We start from the raw sequence: 16,956 nt of genomic DNA on the forward strand, positions 1-16,956 counted from the left end.
CTGCAAAATTGGCACTTTTGTCACCTCAAATCTCTTAAACCCAGATTGAGGAAATTACTCACTCATTGTTGCTGGATAAATGGAAGTGTACAAGACAATTACAATGGAAGCAGAGCTTTGAATTTGCACACATTTTTCTTTGCAACCGGATGAAACATGGATGTGCCAACAAAAAATATAGGATTCAAAAGAGAATGCTAGTTTTGAGAAGAGCATATAAAGGATATAGAAAAATTGAGGAGTTCTTAGTTTTGAAAGCATAATAATCAAGACCAGAAGAAATTGATGATAGACCAAGTAATTTTAAACTTGTGGCAAAATAATGTAATCCATGAAAGGAAGCCTTGATTACCAAATATTTGTGAAATATATCTTAGGCCTTTCAAGAGACCCTTCACCTTCGTCGCCATTTGGGCTGAAGTACTTGGCTATATGCACCAGAAGAAACCTTACCCTGCGAAAGAGCATGAGGTGCGCGTTAATTTGGGCACCTCCTGATAAATCATTAGAAAGAAGCTTTCGACCTGGGATTATGTTTTCTTTTACAAATGGGAAATGATGGTGGGTTTTTGCGTTTTTGAATCTTCCAAAACTCTCTCAAAAAGGTATAGATTAAAATTTAGCAATAAGGAAGAAACAGAAAAGGTTTTGTGGGGAAAGCATGCCTCGAGATCAAAAATGGAGAGATGAACAAAAATTGCTAAAAGTGCCAAATGTTGCATGCATGGGATGCTGAAATCAGATCACATCTTCCGACCGAATTTGATGACAAAAACCTCATTTCATCGGTATTACAGAGACAATCAAAATTTTCAAAGTAGTAAGAAAACCAAGAAAATATGTACTGAAAATCATTGATCTCTAGCGATATTGAATCAAGAAGAAAAGAAGAGAAAAGGAGGGGGGGACACTTATGAGGTTGAATTTGTTCGACGACGCGGTCTCGGTTCGGATTGTGATAGGTGAAATCAAAACCAGTAGCTTTAGCGGATTTTCAGGTCTAGAGCTAAGAAAATTAGAGAGAGAAAGAAGAAAAAACCATGGCCATAGGCTAAATATGGGCAGATCTCTTAAGTCTTAACGGTCATTCAGGGAGCGCGGGAAAAACGGTTGGAAGAAGGTAACGTATGGCAATTGTGGAACGATTTTTTTTTTTTTTTTTTTTTTTTAAGGCCTATATCAAGCATTTTGACTCGAGAGATATTTAAAAATTTGTGTAATAAAGTTAAGAAAAAACTTGTTTGAGATTTAAGTAGCATGAGCATATATATATATATATATATATACACATCTATTTTATTTAATTAGAATATGAGAATCCAAGAAATATGAATTTCAAGAAAAAATAATTATAAACGAAAGAGTTTTACTATCTAAGTATCATCATACAACTTATTATAGACCCATTACAGTTATCAAAACACTCATATATTTTCAACATTACTTCAATTGTGTGTTAAGTATATAACATAAGGAAGACTTTCACACATCAACCTTTAACTGGTTCAACGGATAAGCCTTCTCTCTCATCTTCTCTTTACTTGTGTGAGAATATAGAGGTGGAGTGCGTTATTGCCTTCTACGAAGAAAGGTACATTTGTGTAGGATGGTAGCGAATGGTGCAAACGGGGAAATAATGGAAGAATTAGAAAAGAGATGCAATCAACTGCGATTAACAAAAGAGGAAGAAGTCTCTTTGGAATTAAGTGGGAAGGAATTAGAGGATGTCCTTCGCATCAACAAAGAAACTATTGAATCTACAATGGCCAAGATTTGGCGAGTGAGTCGGGCTGCAACTTTCAAAGAAGCAGGGAAGAATGCCTTTATCATTACCTTTGCTATACATGCTGACAAACAAAGGATACTGGATGGTAAACCTTGGTTGTTTGATAATGCAGTTTTTGTTCTGCAGCACTTTGAAGGTCTCACACAAGTTTCAAAGGTTAATTTTAATTATGAATGGTTTTGGGTACAAATTTTTAACTTGCCTTTAGGTTGGATGACAAGGGAGTATGGTATACAGATTGGTAGTTCTATTGGTGCTTGGAGGAGGTAGACGTTCAGGATTATGGGGTGGGATGGGGACCCTTTTAAAAGTTAAGGTGAAACTGGATTTATCTACGCCTTTGGCTAGGGGACGAACTGTGACTATAGTAGATAAGAAGGAATGGCTCCCTTTGAAGTATGAAAAGTTACCCAAGTTCTATTTTTTATGTGGTCGACTAGTCCATAGTGTTGAATCTTACCAAAAAAAAACCAAAGGTAAATTGGGCGAGAAGATGGATGCCAAGTAGTTTGGACCTTGGCTTAGAGCGGTACCAACTTTGAAGAGAAAGTTCCAGCCTCCAAGTATGAAGTTATCTACAAGACGTAGTGAAGAAAAAGATGGAGTTTCCGATAGATAGCCATGGGTGGCAGGGAATAGCTCTGACATCGGCGCTAGTCTAGAGTTTTCACAGTTCAATGAACCAGAACAACCGTTTCGGTTGGACAAGATGCTAGGCGAGAATGTAGGGGTGGTTGGGAAACAGAAGGAAGGTGGGGGAGAAACTGTCAAAAGAAATGATGTTGTTTCTATGGCAGTTGAGGGGGAGGCAGCAGTTACACGGTTTCTCACAAATATTAAGGATAAGGCAAAATTGGACTTGACTGAGGATATGTTTCTGACTGATGGGCCCAATAAGAAGACGGGCCCAGTGTCATTGAAGGCCATAGAAGGGGAGGGGTCCAAAAATATGTTGGGAAATTTGAGTACAGAAGGGAGTTGCCTCTCAATCTAACGACCACAAGTCCGTTGCGGGAGGAAAAATTGTTATAGAGGTTTGTCAGACCTTGGTCGAGGAACATGCTGCCGGTTTAATTCAAGGAAGTGATGTCGTAGATTCAAGCCCAGTGTCAAGGTTCCACATTGAAACAGAAGGCATTTCAGTGCAGTTGGCAGGTTTGGTGGATTCAACTGATGCTACATCCATCCAGGAGATATTGCCATTGGGCAGGTGGAAACGGCTAGCGAGGGACAAAGGTGAGTGTTTTTATTCTGTTCAAGCTGGAGTGGATAAAAAGAGGGTTTAAAAGGGAAAGATGGAGGTCAGGGATGCAATGGTGTTTTTAAAAAATAGAAAGTTTCAGGGAAGAGGGCTGATATTAGATAATCATGAAGAGGCAGAGGCTGCCAGACAACCCCACCTAGAGCAATGAGGATCTTAAGTTGGAACTGTTGGAGGCTTGGGAACTCTTGAACAGTTCAAGACCTTTGCTTGTTAGTGAAGGAGAAGTGTCCCAATGTTTTCTTTTATATGGAAACTAAGCTTAAATAAAAAAGACTGCAATTTCTGAAACGAAGAATTGGTTTTGAATGTTATTTTGTAGTGGAACCTGTTGGAAGGAGTGGTGGGCTAGTGATGTTATGGCAATAGGCAGTAGTTAGAAATTTTGAATTTCTCGCAGAGGCATATTAATGCTTGGGTGTGGGGAGGTAGTGGGCAGTCAAGGTGGCTACTTATAGGGTTCTATGGACACCCAGAAACTTGTAAGAGAATGGAGTCGTGGGACTTACTTGTATCGTTTAAGCCTTCAATTGAATGTGGTTGGTGTGTTCTTGGAGATTTTAATGAATTTGTATCACAAGATGAAAAACAAGGGAGGTGTCAAAGAGCAAAATCTCAGATGGAGGCTTTTAGGGATGTTTTATTTAGAAGTTATTTATTTGATGTTGGCTGGTCCGGGGAAAACATTACCTGGAGTAATGATCATATGGGTCACTCTCATACTAAGGAGGGGCTAGATAGGGTGGTAGCAAATGTTCCAAAGTCTGAACTTTATGGTGAAGTAAGTATGGAGAGTTTGGTGGCAAGAACTTTTTACCACAAGCCACTAGTTTGCCAGTTTCATACAGTTACTGATAAACTATGCTTAAGGCGGAATAAATTCAAGTATAAGGTAGGTTGGGCTTTGGAGGAGGATTGTGGGCAAATTATTGGTGATGAGTAGCAAGGGACTTCACACAATTATGATGCTATAGGTGTTATGCTAAGTGGTATTAATAGGTGTCAAAAAGGGTTAACAAAATGGAATAAGGCACGTTTCAGAAATAGAAATCAAGATCTAATATTGAAAGCTGAAGAGCTTAAGATGTTAGAAGAAACAATAATGCAAGAAATTAGGTGGAAATCAAGAGAGTAAGGAAAGCTATTAGTATTATGCTGGAACAAGAAGATTGGAAGTGGAGACAAAGGGCTAAAAGATACTGGTATCAGTTGGGAGATCAAAACACTAAATACTTCTATGCATGTGCAAATCAGAGACAAAGGAGAAATATGATCAAGTCTATTTCAGATTCTAATGGAAGAGTACTAACAGATTTACATGAAATAGGAAGGGCTTTTAATTGTTAATCATTTTGAAACTGTTTTTACTTCCAGTAATCCAACACTCGCTGATATGGAGGGTTTTCTACAAGCAATTCAAAGAAGAGTTACAGTTCAAATGAATGATGAATTGTGCAAGGATATCTCTATAACAGAAGTTGAAGAAGCCTTGAAACAGATCTCTCCACTGAAATCTCATGGGCCAGATGGGTTTGGTGCTGGATTCTTTCAAGATCATTAGACCATTGTTAGATCTAAGGTTTGCAAAGTTGTTCAAGAATTTTTTTAATAACACATTTGGGTATGATGCTTTAAATTTCACTTTTATAGCATTGATTCCAAAGGTAACTAATCCACTGTCTGTGCATGAGTATAAGCCTATAAGTTTATGTAATGTGCTATATAAAATTATTGCCAAGATCTTAGCAAACAGGCTGAAGAGAGTTCTTCCTGTAATTATATCAAATACCCAAAGTGCTTTTATACCTGATAGATTAATCACGGATAATATTATGGTAGCTTATGAAGTGTTGCACACTATGAAGACCAGACAAAAGGGAGTGATGGGAAGTATGGCTTTGAAGTTAGATATGTCCAAAGCTTATGACAGGATTGAGTGGTGTTTTTTGGAGGCAAGGATGGTGAAGATGGGTTTTCATGTGAAGTGAATTAATGTGATTATGAGGTGTGTTAGATCAGTTTCATATTCAGTTTTGGTTAATGGTATGCCTAGTGAAAAGTTTTTTCCAAAACGAGCGCTTCGACAAGGGGATCCATTATCTCCCTATTTGTTTATACTTTGTGCAGAAGGATTAAACTCTCTATTACAGTTAGCTAAAAGAAATAAGGAGATTAAAGGGGTGGCAATGGCAAGAGGTGGGCCTAGAGTAAATCATTTATTGTTTGCGGATGATTGTGTTATCTTTTGTAGGGCTCAGAGGTCTAATTGGAAGAAACTTCAGTCCATTTTGCAACTTTATGAAAGATCCTCAGGGCAAGTTCTTAATAGACACAAAAATTTCATTTTTTCAGTTCTAACACATCAGAAAATTTTAAAGGGTACATCAAGAGGAATTTGGTGGAGAAGCTTGTGGAACTTATGAAAAGAACTTGGGTCTTCCAGCCATGGTTAGTAAATCTAAATATAATATTTTTAGGGGGATAAAGGATAAAGTTTGGTGCAAAATTCAGAACTGGAAAAATAATTTATTCTCTAAAGCTGGAAATGAAGTCCTTATTAAATCAATTTTGCAGGCAATCCCAACTTATACAGTGTCAGTGTTTATGCTGCCACGGAATCTCTGTAGAGAGATCATTGCTTTGCTGGCAAAATTTTGGTGGGGTACAAACAAGAAGGAAAGAGGTATTCATTGGAGTAAGTGGAGTAAGTTGGGGTCTTCAAAATCGAGAGGGGGTCTAGGATTTAGGGACATTGAAGACTTTAACATGGCTTTGCTTGCAAGACACAGCTGGAGATTTTTACAGAAACCTAACACCTTGGTAGCTAGAGTGTACAAAGCCAAATATTTCAGACATGTTCAACTGCTAAATGCTAGGTTGGGACAGCAGCCTTTTCTAGTTTGGAAAAGCATTTGGAGGTCTTTTAGTCTGTTGAAAGAATGGTTGATTTGGAGAGTTAGGAATGGTAAACTAATTAAAATTTTGGGGGATAAATGGGTGCCACGACCATCTTCCTTTGCTATTCAATTTACAGTTAAGTTTCTGAATCCTAATGCACATGTGGATAGTTTGGTCACAGAAGATTCATAGACTTGGAATGAAGATGTCATTGAAGCTGTTTTTAATCCGGAAGAGTCTCAACTTATTTGTTCCTTACCACTGAGAAAACTGGGAGGGGAGGACAGATTGATATGGAATTGCACCAAAAGTGTGGTTTTCAGTGTGAAGAGTGTATCATTTGGCTCAAATTATGAAGAAAATGGATAAACGGGAAAATTCTATGAGCAGAGAAATGGGTGATTTTTGGAAGAATCTATGGTATATGAATGTGGCCCTTGCAGTGAAAATTTTCTTGTGGAAAGCTGCAATGATATATTACCTACAAGATCAAACTTATAGTCGAAAGGTTACTGATTCACCACACAGAAGGATATGTATGAGAGAAGTAGAAACTGTGATGCATGCAATCTGGTCTTGTCCTGCTGCAAGAGATGTATAGGCAGAGAATGGTAGCCCTGTCCATAAGATGGCTAGTCAAGGTGAAGATTTCATGGAGCTTTGGAGAATTCTATCTAGTACATTGAAGACAGAACAACTTGAGGTGACAACCACAACTATGAAAGGGATCTGGTTTAGAAGAAATAGATATTTATTTGAAGATTTTTTTTTTAAGCCCCAGTTTGGTGATGAGAGCTGCACTAAATTCTTTGATGGATTATAAAGAGGCTCAGGTGCTGAAGAAGATGACTAGAAGTACTTAAGAAAGGGCAGTGCCTTGTACCTGAAGATGGTGTCTACCAAGCAAACTTTGATGTTGCAGTGCAGTGTAAGGAGAACAAGATAGGCATTGGTATCATCATCAGAGATAGCAAAGGAGAGGTTATGGCCTCAGCATGTGCACAACAATCTGGTGGATACCAACCTGTTGTAGCTGAATGTTTGGCTATGTGGCAGGCTGTTAAATTGTGTTTAAAGCTAGGTTTTTCAAAAGTTCTATTTGAAGGGGATGCTCTTTCAGTGATTAATGCTATAAGCCAAGAGGGACTTAATATGGCGTATTATGGACAGCTTGTGGAAGATATCAAAGGGGTTATTAGATCCAAAACAGGATGGTATGTTAAGTTTGTTCATAAAGAATGTAATGAATTGGCTCACTGCTTTCCCATAATACTGAAATGGGAAAACAGGGTTTTCATTGTTGAATTGAAGATGTTCATCAATCTATTCAAAGTCTAGTGTTGAAAGAACAATCTTGTAATTGTTCTAATTAATGATATGATCTATGTTCCTTTCAAAAAGGAAGACTTTCACACATATTTCTCCAATTCCTGGATAGGTTTAGATGACCGTTTGTACGAAACGCTAAGCATCGATCTTCTACACAGATGTAAATGTGTTACTCTAGCACCTGGACTAAATGTCTATTTGAAATTGCATTAAGGGCAATAAAAAGTATTTAAATAGCCTCAAAAAGCTCTTTACTGATGAAATTAGATTGTTTAGTAATTACTTATTAAACTACTTTTTTATCTAAAAAAACTAAAAAGTACCGTTAAAGAAAATTTCCTCAAACATGATTTTTTCGGATAACGTGAAACGTAGTTTCAATTTTAAAAAAGACTATTAAATGGTGAAAATATTCTTACAATTTTTAGATAATTACATTATTATCTTGTGATCTTATCACAAGCACGATACTACCTCAAAGGACCTTTTATGTAAAAACAATTTTTTATATTGTTTTCAAATAAATATAACATGTTTAAAAGTAGATTAAACATATGATTACCAAACAGTAAATAACTTTTTAATAGTAGAGTACAACTAAAAATCTTAAAGCTAAAAGTTATATTAGTCATAGCAATCTCAAACATGCACTACTTTTTCAGTATACTAGTGTGTTTGGTTGTTGAACCTATTTCAACTTATCTCAAACCAATTATTGATGTGAATCATTACTTTTTTCAACTTTTTATAAAAAAAGTTAAACTCATCTCAACCTAAAAAATTAAATATATCTCAATAGGACCTACAAAATACTAATATTCACAACTCAACTCTTCATGTCAATATCTAAACGCAGCAGTAAATCTTCATGCCACTCTAAGTACATACTAAATTTCTAGAGAATCGTTAAAAGAAAAATTAATGTTAAAAAAAAATACAAGATTCAAAGGAGTAATTTGAGTAATGGTTTGACGTAACTTATTAGTAATTACTTCCCCGCCTGCCCCAATTAATAATAAAATAAAAAAATAAAATAAAAACACAAACACAAACAAACTTGGAATTTATGAAGTCAAACTTTAGAACCCAAGACAAATTATCCAACACTCAAAACTAAACGAAAAGGATGGTAAACAAGACAGGGTAGCCTGAAGCAAGAGCCACTCATCCAGAGACATTTTCCTCATGAAGCCTTCAGATCGTCCAAGCCAACACTAGCCTGTGTCAAGAGAGGAACTTTCATGAGCCTCTATAGCTATCTAAAACTCGTAGTAATATTTTTTTTGTGAAAAAATCATGGTAATTAAAATTCAATGCCACCATTGATGCTCAAAATTCTGTCCCTCTCGAAACCCACTAACTTTCGGCCCCATTAATTTAGACCCATCCCTCAAAATTCCCAATCTCACAGTTGCTTTCTTCCATTATCCAGAAGAAGCTTGAACAGCTTGAACATCGTTTCAAAAGTTACTAAGGATATTATGACCAGCCTCATCACTAAGGATTCTTTTTTCCTCTAATTTCTTCTCAAGTTTTTACAATCAGTCACAAACTACAAATTTTACAAACAAACTATGGCGAGACTCGAAGCAACAATTCCAATTTTACAAGACATCTTACCAGAAACTTGTGATTCTCTTCAAGAAGAGGGGAAAAACTTGTGCAAAATTTCTCTATGTCAGCATAAATATCACCACTGCCCCCTAGCACCTCCATGAACTTCTTTCTATCTGGAGCAAGTTTCATTGCAACCTGCAAAGTATTTAATAAGTCAAAACGTCTGAATGAAATTACTCCTGTTAGCAAATATGTAATTCAAAATGTCTGAATTAAAGGTCAGACCAAACAAAGAAAAAAGTCTGCAAAGGAAAATCAGAACTTATTCTAAGAATCCAAGTGAATTTTCCATTTCCATCAATAATTTAAGAATTCTTGGGGTGAGGGGGTGGGCATTGAAGACATTACAGTGAAACTTGAACTAGCAAGCCAGCCATGCCATTTCTTCAGGGTCTTTCCATAGGCATCTGTACAGGCCTGTGACATTGTCCAATCCTTGTGCTCAAGTAAGTTGTGAAACAAAGCCACCAAGAAATCCATTGCTCTGAAGATTTATTGTATTAACATCATAAGCACAAAGGAATCACATTTTCAAAGCAAATAAATGATAAACATTCCCGATAACAACATTATTAAGCATTACATTTCTCATTTAAGCCAATACTCTTTGGTTAGAACATGATTACAATTTTATCACCAAGGAAAATTATGACTTGCTGTCAGATTCATAGAGCACACTGACAAAGTAGACATGCAAATACCACAAAGTGGGCAAGGACATGCATTACACAGAGAGAAAGAGAGTCAGGTTCCAATTAATTTCCCGATTCTGCTTCATACCTATAAAAAAATCCATATTCTGCTTCTTTTACTTTCCTCTATTTTATTTTTGATGCAATCCATGTGTTAGATTGAGTTTAGTGATATCTTTGAAGTCCTTTTCTGGAGATTGAATGCTATAATTTTCCAAATAAATTATTTTTTTCTAACCCTATGACATACTATAGTTAGCATCATTTACCTTGTCAACCAAAGAAGTCCATTGGTGCAACTGGATGATGCTTTTGCTGTTTTAGCTTCAACCTCTGCTCTCACCATGTTATACAAGTGGTTGAAGTCGGATGGATTTGACGAATGTTTAGATTCCAATCTCTACAAGAAAAAATATCACAGGCGGAATGGGAACACATAAAAAATAATTTTAAGTATATATTTTAAAAAATTAAAAAAATATATTTAGAAAATAGAAATTTAAAAAATCTTTTTTTCAGTTTTTTGGGAAAATCATTTTTTTAGTTTTTAAAAATTTTTAAAGTAATTTTTGAATTTTTAAAATTTTATCAAGGGTATTTATGTCAAATTTTTATACAGGGGGGTACATTGCAATTTTTTGTTAGTTTGAAAGGCAATTGCCAAAATTGATAGTTTAAGGGGTGATTGCAAATTGAGTGGTAGTTTGAGGGGGCATTGTGTATTTATGTCAAATTATACTATTCAACTCATATTGATGTACTTTGGAAGATCACTTTTATTTATACATGTTTAATAACATAACAGTGATATCCAACATTACAAAAACAAATTTACTTATTAAGCTAGAACTAGATAAGCAAAAGTAACTCAATAAAAATATTTAGCTCACTAGCAGAAATAGAAGTACAGCTCACAATCTCCATCTTCAGAGCTTCTTACAGTTTAATATCACAGACATGCATTGTATGACATATCATAAAGACATCTTCACAAGCAAGAGAAAATAATTTGTCTCAAACACAAACTAGTGAGCTTGACTGTGGAAAATACACAATGAGGACATCTTACCGATATGTTTCCTCCAATATCAGATTTAACAAGGATCATAGAAGCTCCAAACTTATCTGCCATCAGAAAGAATGAATTAATAAAGTAATTAATCAAGGAAACATGCCCAGATTAGCATGCTGTAATATTGATATTTACAACCATACTTTATTACTATATCATGAAAAAACACTGACACCATAACATTGAGTGAAAATCACATGGGGCGTGAAGTTACACAAGTTCATATTCTAGAATAGTCACAGTACTTAATTCAAATCGAGGATGAGTTTTGAAAGTTTGAAAACCGGGCTACAATGGATTAGCAACATTTAAGACCAAGTATGCATTTGCCATAGTATCCATGAGGACGCTACCGCCGATGGATATAGTTTCATGATCCATCCATTACTGTATTCAAATAATGGAGGCAAGAGAATGCACCTATTACAGGCAGTATGTGCTTGCAGACTTCCAAGAAAGGAGTGGTTAGCATGTCCCCTTCCTCAAGCTTCACATGCTGTATTCCTTCCAATGCGGGAGTGAACGCTGTTCCCTCCATTTCTATGTTCTACTGCATAAAGCACCCGAAGTAAATAAATTAGTCTCAGATTTCAGAGTGAAAGAGGGAAAAAAATTATCAAGCAAGGTTAAAAGTGTTAAAATTCATCAACTCATTATTTTGAAAATAAAGCTTAAGATGGGAAAAAAACCAATCCCTATCAATACTAGCTGAATTATACCCGTTTATATACTGAGAAAATTATATACATATTTTTCAATATCTCATACATGGAAATGAATCAATCCATGCGAAGTATATAATTCAAAGCTATAATCACAAGTGAAGCATCTCATTATGAAACACACACGCATTTGACAAGCATCAGGATATAAGATCTTCCCATATTTCGTATATCGTATAAATCTCAAACAGAGAGAGAGAAAAGCAATTCGATCAGATCCACCAACAATCACAAGGATCGGAAAAGCAACAAATTTGGAGGGGGGGGGGGGGGGGGATCCAAATGTAAATGGATATTGCGGATAAAATTCGTGCGATTCAGGAGCTCGGAGACGCTTACTGAGCTGCTTCAAGGCGATCTGAACTGCAGAGAGAGAAACAACAATCAATTCGGTAAGAGAAAAAAGCAAAATAGAGTAGAGGAAAGTGAGGGTTGGATCCGACGGAGGAACGAACCTTTTGGTGATGATGATCAATGGTCGGAGACTGACCGATCGACAACGTATCAGATTCGATCCGTTAACGATTGAGCTTTTTTCTTTTTTTGGTGGGACGCGATTTAACGCTGCACTTTACTAATTGCAATCGGAGGAAGCGAGAAACGGCTCCCGTCGGTGACTCCGTTTGCGTCCGTGTCCAACGAATTACTAGGCGTTTCTTCTTTTTTAGTTCTTTTTACTCGTAATTTCGTAAAGCACACTATTCTACACTTATTCTGTATGATAAGATTGCAAAATAATTATAAAAAAAATGTAAATCTATAATTATTTTTTACTTTACATATTAACATAACAAATTAATTAATTAATTAATTTGTTTTCACCACCAACATTTAGAAGTGAAAATTTTATTTATTTTAAGGTCAAAATATCAATTATAAATGAGAACGGCTATATATACAAAGAGATTACATAAAATAAATTTATAAATTAATATGATTTGATGGGATTCGTTAGATCTATTTTACAATAAAAATAACTTTACAATCTAATGTACTGCATTAAGTAACATCAATTTATGAGTTTACTTTTATGTAATTTTTTTATGATTAAAATATTTCCCATTATAAATTGCCTTTTTTGTATAGTTCATGATGTAAACATTGTAAAGTAAAATTAAGCGGTGATATACACGTTAAAAAATGCCAGCTTTGATAGTCATGACTCCTGAATTTTTTTTTTTTTTTTTTAATATCTTTCTATTGCACCTCTGCCTCAGTAGTTGTTGAAAAAGAAAAAGAACTGTCAATATAGCATTAATCATAATAATTCTAGAACGGAAAAGGTTAATTTATTGTAAACTCTACATGGGAGTTTCATTGTCATAATATTTTCTCTAGCTCGGGAAACAAAAAGAAAATGACCTAGAAAAACAGCTTTTTCATAGGATTTTGGGTGGGTATTTGGTTGCATTCTTGACAATTTTCTTGGTGGCAGCATCACCAAGATCAATGCCACATATATCAGCCAGCCTGATGAGGTATAGCAGGACATCAGACAGCTCCTCTCCCAGATGCTCCTTATCTGATTCCTCCCAATTTGGCAAACCTCTGTCCACCTCTCCCCTCCATTGGAATATTTCTGATAGCTCTCCCACTTCTCCAACCTACACTTGAGATTTGAAGAGTTTAGAGAATCATAAGGGAAAAGTTTAACATTTTTGTCAAATTACTGAGACCCAAATCAAGAGGATGGTAGAAAAAGAAAACACGTGTGAGCATTAAGGGATCATGATGGCTCCTGCAAAATAGCATTTCAGATATAAATACTTTGCACATTCAAAAGAAAGAGTGCCCGTCTCTTCAAAGGCCTCTGATCAAATTAGACAGAAAAGATACTTTTGCATGGATGGGACCCGGAAACTAATAGGAGTATTCCTGTAAAAGAGGATTAGCAAGATTTTTGCAATGGAAGCATCGATGAATGAATCAGCATTGGATACATATATATGCATGCTGAGATTACCATAGCAAGGAGTAGATTCCGGGGACTATGGTACTTCTCCCAATCTCTGGCCTTTGCAAATTCCTCGAGCTTCACTGACAGATCTTTCAGACTGATGTCCGTGGTTTTCTCTTCCGGCACGTCTTCTCCACCATGATTCAGTTTCTTGGAGTGTCTGCATGGAGAGGGAGAGGAGGGGTTCTTATATATATATATATATATATATATAGGTTTAAAGAGACCTAAATGCATATTGCTTAAGAAGGAATTTTGTATCTTATATGGCATGAAATTGAGAGAAATTAAGGGATGATAGTGGGAGAAAATACCTTTCTTATGGGTTAATACAGGAGATTCCTCACGGCCGCCACCATGCAAAATGGCCAACTTCAACTCATTAAAAATTGATAAAGAAGATTCCATTTTTACCATTCCAAATTGGTTATCTTTGAAACACAGCAACCGAATCCAGCCATAGGGTATAAATTTGCTACCATATACACTCCCACTGTATCAGAATGACTATCTGGGAGTGAGAAATGCCCATCAATGTGAATTGAGGAGATACACGCATTTAGTTATCTAACAACTCATTGATTAGGTGGCTCAATGAGTTGGCCATTTAAGTATAATTACAGTTTCAAATTGCAGCACAGAATGAATTAATAGGTTGATCCTGGAGGAATACTGATTACTGATGGCGCAAAACAAGCACACAACCTCAATCTGGGAAAATATACTATACGTTCTCTCTTTTTTTACCTTTTTTTGATACCATTCCTTTTCAATGGCTGCTGCACATGAATGCCCCCCTAGGCAATTTTTTGGTTTATAAAGACAAGCCTGAAAAGTTACTAACTTTGCAACTGCTAATTAGAAAACAGACATATATATGGGCCATGAAATCCATCAGTATACCGACCATATCACGGGCATTCACATCCAAGTCAAATGGAAATATGCCTGATTCCTCTCTCTCTCTCTCTCTCTCCTGTGGGATAATATATAGATATACTGAAGAATAATTTCTTTTCAGACACTCGTATGCATATCAAAGATTCTAAACGAAGTGCCACACATTCTGTGATTGCTGCATATAAAATATCTAGAATCAAAGAGGACCAGATCATGTCATTCAACTGGACTCAGCAGTGTGTATCATGCAAATGATTGTCATGGCAAATTAGCAGTGCCATACAAAAAAACTATTGTGTAGAAGATATGTTAAGATAGACATTAGAGAATATTTATTTTTCAGATTGTGATGAAATTTGGACTAAAGGAAGGGAAAAAAGAGATCACTATATGGTATTGTATAAAAAGAAAATTCATCACTGTCGGATGATAAAATATAAAATGGACTTCTACTTACAGCAGGCATAGATTCTCCACGTTAATGACAGACAGATGATGCCGTAGCTAACCCCACAGGCCATCAAATAAAGAGAAATACCTGTGCCTTTTAGCAAGTGGATATGGGCATACCTCAAGCATTAGGCACCAACAAAAGATTTAAGACTTATTTTGATGCAGTAATCGACAGAAATACCCACTTGTTAAAACAGATACCAACAAAATTAAATTGACATTAGTGAACTTAGTAAGATGAATTTATATATAAAACCTTAGTGTCAGGGGATACAATGAGTAAAAATAAGTAATGGCTTAGTCCCACCATGTTTGTGGTATTGTGTTTTACCTAAAAAAAATTATATTTATAAGTCGGCGTGGAGAACACGCCCTCTACAATGTTGATATGAAAATTTGATTCGTAAAAGAACTCAATTGTATAACTTTAATGCAAATAAAATCTTAAAAAATTTCCTCCCTCGGCTCACGAGTAGGGGCTCTCTTTCCTATCCTTGTATAGGCTTTTAGCAAACTCTATTTTGCTAAATTTCGTTGCTATGAATGATGAATTGGAGCGAATGTATGGAAATCTTTCTCTGACGGAGACTAAGCAGGAAGCTATTCATGTTGAGGCTGAGGTGCTACAGGATAGCATCGTTAGAAGGGAGAAATGTTTGATGGTTCAACTGCTAACAAACCAGTACTATAACAGGGAAGCTTTCAAACAAACATTAAAGAAAATTTGGCTTCTAGTGAAATTTGTGAAGATTCAAGATTTGGATTAAAATTTGCTATTGCTGAATTTGAAGATGTTCGAGATAAAGAGAAGGTCATTCGTGAAGGGTCGTGGTCATTTGATAAGCAATTGGTGTTGGTAAAAAAATTTGATGGATTTCAACAAGTTCATCATATACAATTGACTGAGGCCTCTTTCTGAGTAAGGATTCATGATTTACCATTAATGGCTCGAAATGAGTATATTGGTAAACTAATTGGCAGTGCAATCAGACGGGTTGAGGAAGTGGATCTTGTTAAGGGGGAGATGGCTTGGGGTGAATTCATGAGAGTTTGAGTATGCATGGATATTACCAACCCATTGCTAAGGGGGAAGAAGTTGTGTATTGGATCCAGTATGCCATACTAGGTTCGATTTTCATATGAAAGATTGCCGGATTTTTGCTATGGTTGTGGTAAAATAGGACATGGTCTTCGGGAGTGTGAACATGCTTTGAAAGTTTCTGAGAAGGACGGGAATTTTCCATATGATCAATAGTTGCGTGGTGAAGGTCGAGAACGAAGATTTGGGAAAAGTAGGAATGGTGCTACAGGAAAAAAAGTTGTCGGAAACAATCACCGAAGGGGGATGCACAACCACCAATTGGTGGCAAGTTGGTTACAACAGAAAATCAGGAAAATATTATGGATGAATCACACCCAACATTAACCATTATACCAGACGTGAATAGTGGAGGAGATTCAAGGAGCAGATGTGATAATGGACGGATTGCAGTTATGGAAGATTCTTTGCGGGAATCATGAGATTTACGGTTAAACAAGGAATTTCGAACGAAGGTTAGAGATGAGGACCTGGATGGTACGATGGTCCAACGTAGCAGTAAGGAGGTTATGGGCCAGGAGAATGTGGGCTTGGTAGATGGGCAGTAGATAGAAGGTTGGCCTGACAAAACTATTGTAGGCCCATGCAAATGGAAAAGGAAACTGAAGAAAGTCTCTGCTAATCCGTCAAACAGAAAGAGGGTGTTGGTGCAGAGAAGAGGAAATTGTTGAGTCTAAAGGTGGAAAGGGAGACAAAGTTGGATTTTCATGGCTGGCGAATCCAGCCCTGCCGACAGCCATGAAAATCCTTTGTTGGAATTCCTGTGGGCTTGGGAACCACAAGAAATTCAATCCCTTCGCAATTTGATCAAGAAGGAAAATCCTGACCTAGCATTCCTCCAGGAGACGAAGTTAAATGCACGAGCTTTGGAAAAATGCGAGTTTAGTATAGGTTTTGTTAACTGTCTTTCGATTGATTGTATTGGGTGAAGTGGAGGTTTAGCTTTGCTTTGGAAGAAGGAAATAAATCTGTTTGTTGAATCTTTCAGTAGATTTCATATTGATGCAGTGATTAGAGATGGTCATCAAATGAATGGTTTTTTATGAAAATTTATGGGAACCCTGATACAGCTTGTAGAGCTCAAACATGGAATTTGATTAGGTCCTTAAATCGGGGGGAAGGATATCCTTAGTTGTTATGTGGGGATTTCAATGAGATATTGGACCTATC

At 36.3% G+C, this 16,956-nt stretch overlaps 2 protein-coding genes across 5 annotated transcripts; both read right to left on the reverse strand.

The window, feature by feature from the left end:
* Nucleotides 1-8,337: 8,337 nt before the first annotated feature.
* LOC121239236 (glycolipid transfer protein 1-like) lies at nt 8,338-12,038 on the reverse strand. 4 transcript variants are annotated; one of them, XM_041136459.1, is made up of 8 exons: nt 11,833-12,038; nt 11,717-11,740; nt 11,076-11,202; nt 10,653-10,708; nt 9,853-9,983; nt 9,240-9,375; nt 8,895-9,026; nt 8,338-8,493 (listed from the first exon to the last, which is right to left on the reverse strand). In XM_041136459.1, the coding sequence occupies exons 3-8, from the start codon at nt 11,191-11,193 to the stop codon at nt 8,458-8,460; spliced, it is 609 nt and encodes a 202-aa protein (XP_040992393.1). In that variant the 5' UTR covers nt 11,194-11,202; nt 11,717-11,740; nt 11,833-12,038; the 3' UTR covers nt 8,338-8,457. The 4 variants fall into 4 exon arrangements, with proteins under 4 accessions (XP_040992393.1, XP_040992384.1, XP_040992366.1 ...); XM_041136450.1 differs by having other exon boundaries at nt 11,549-11,740; XM_041136432.1 differs by having other exon boundaries at nt 11,076-11,205; nt 11,833-12,037.
* A 609-nt stretch (nt 12,039-12,647) lies between these two features.
* LOC121248994 (dCTP pyrophosphatase 1-like) lies at nt 12,648-13,605 on the reverse strand. The gene is made up of 2 exons (XM_041147635.1): nt 13,341-13,605; nt 12,648-12,981 (listed from the first exon to the last, which is right to left on the reverse strand). Exons 1-2 carry the CDS (start codon nt 13,569-13,571, stop codon nt 12,757-12,759), a joined length of 456 nt encoding a protein of 151 aa, XP_041003569.1. The 5' UTR covers nt 13,572-13,605; the 3' UTR covers nt 12,648-12,756.
* Nucleotides 13,606-16,956: the final 3,351 nt, after the last annotated feature.

The sequence above is a fragment of the Juglans microcarpa x Juglans regia genome, chromosome 1D, assembly GCF_004785595.1.
Source record: "Juglans microcarpa x Juglans regia isolate MS1-56 chromosome 1D, Jm3101_v1.0, whole genome shotgun sequence".
Classification (NCBI taxonomy): domain Eukaryota; kingdom Viridiplantae; phylum Streptophyta; class Magnoliopsida; order Fagales; family Juglandaceae; genus Juglans; species Juglans microcarpa x Juglans regia.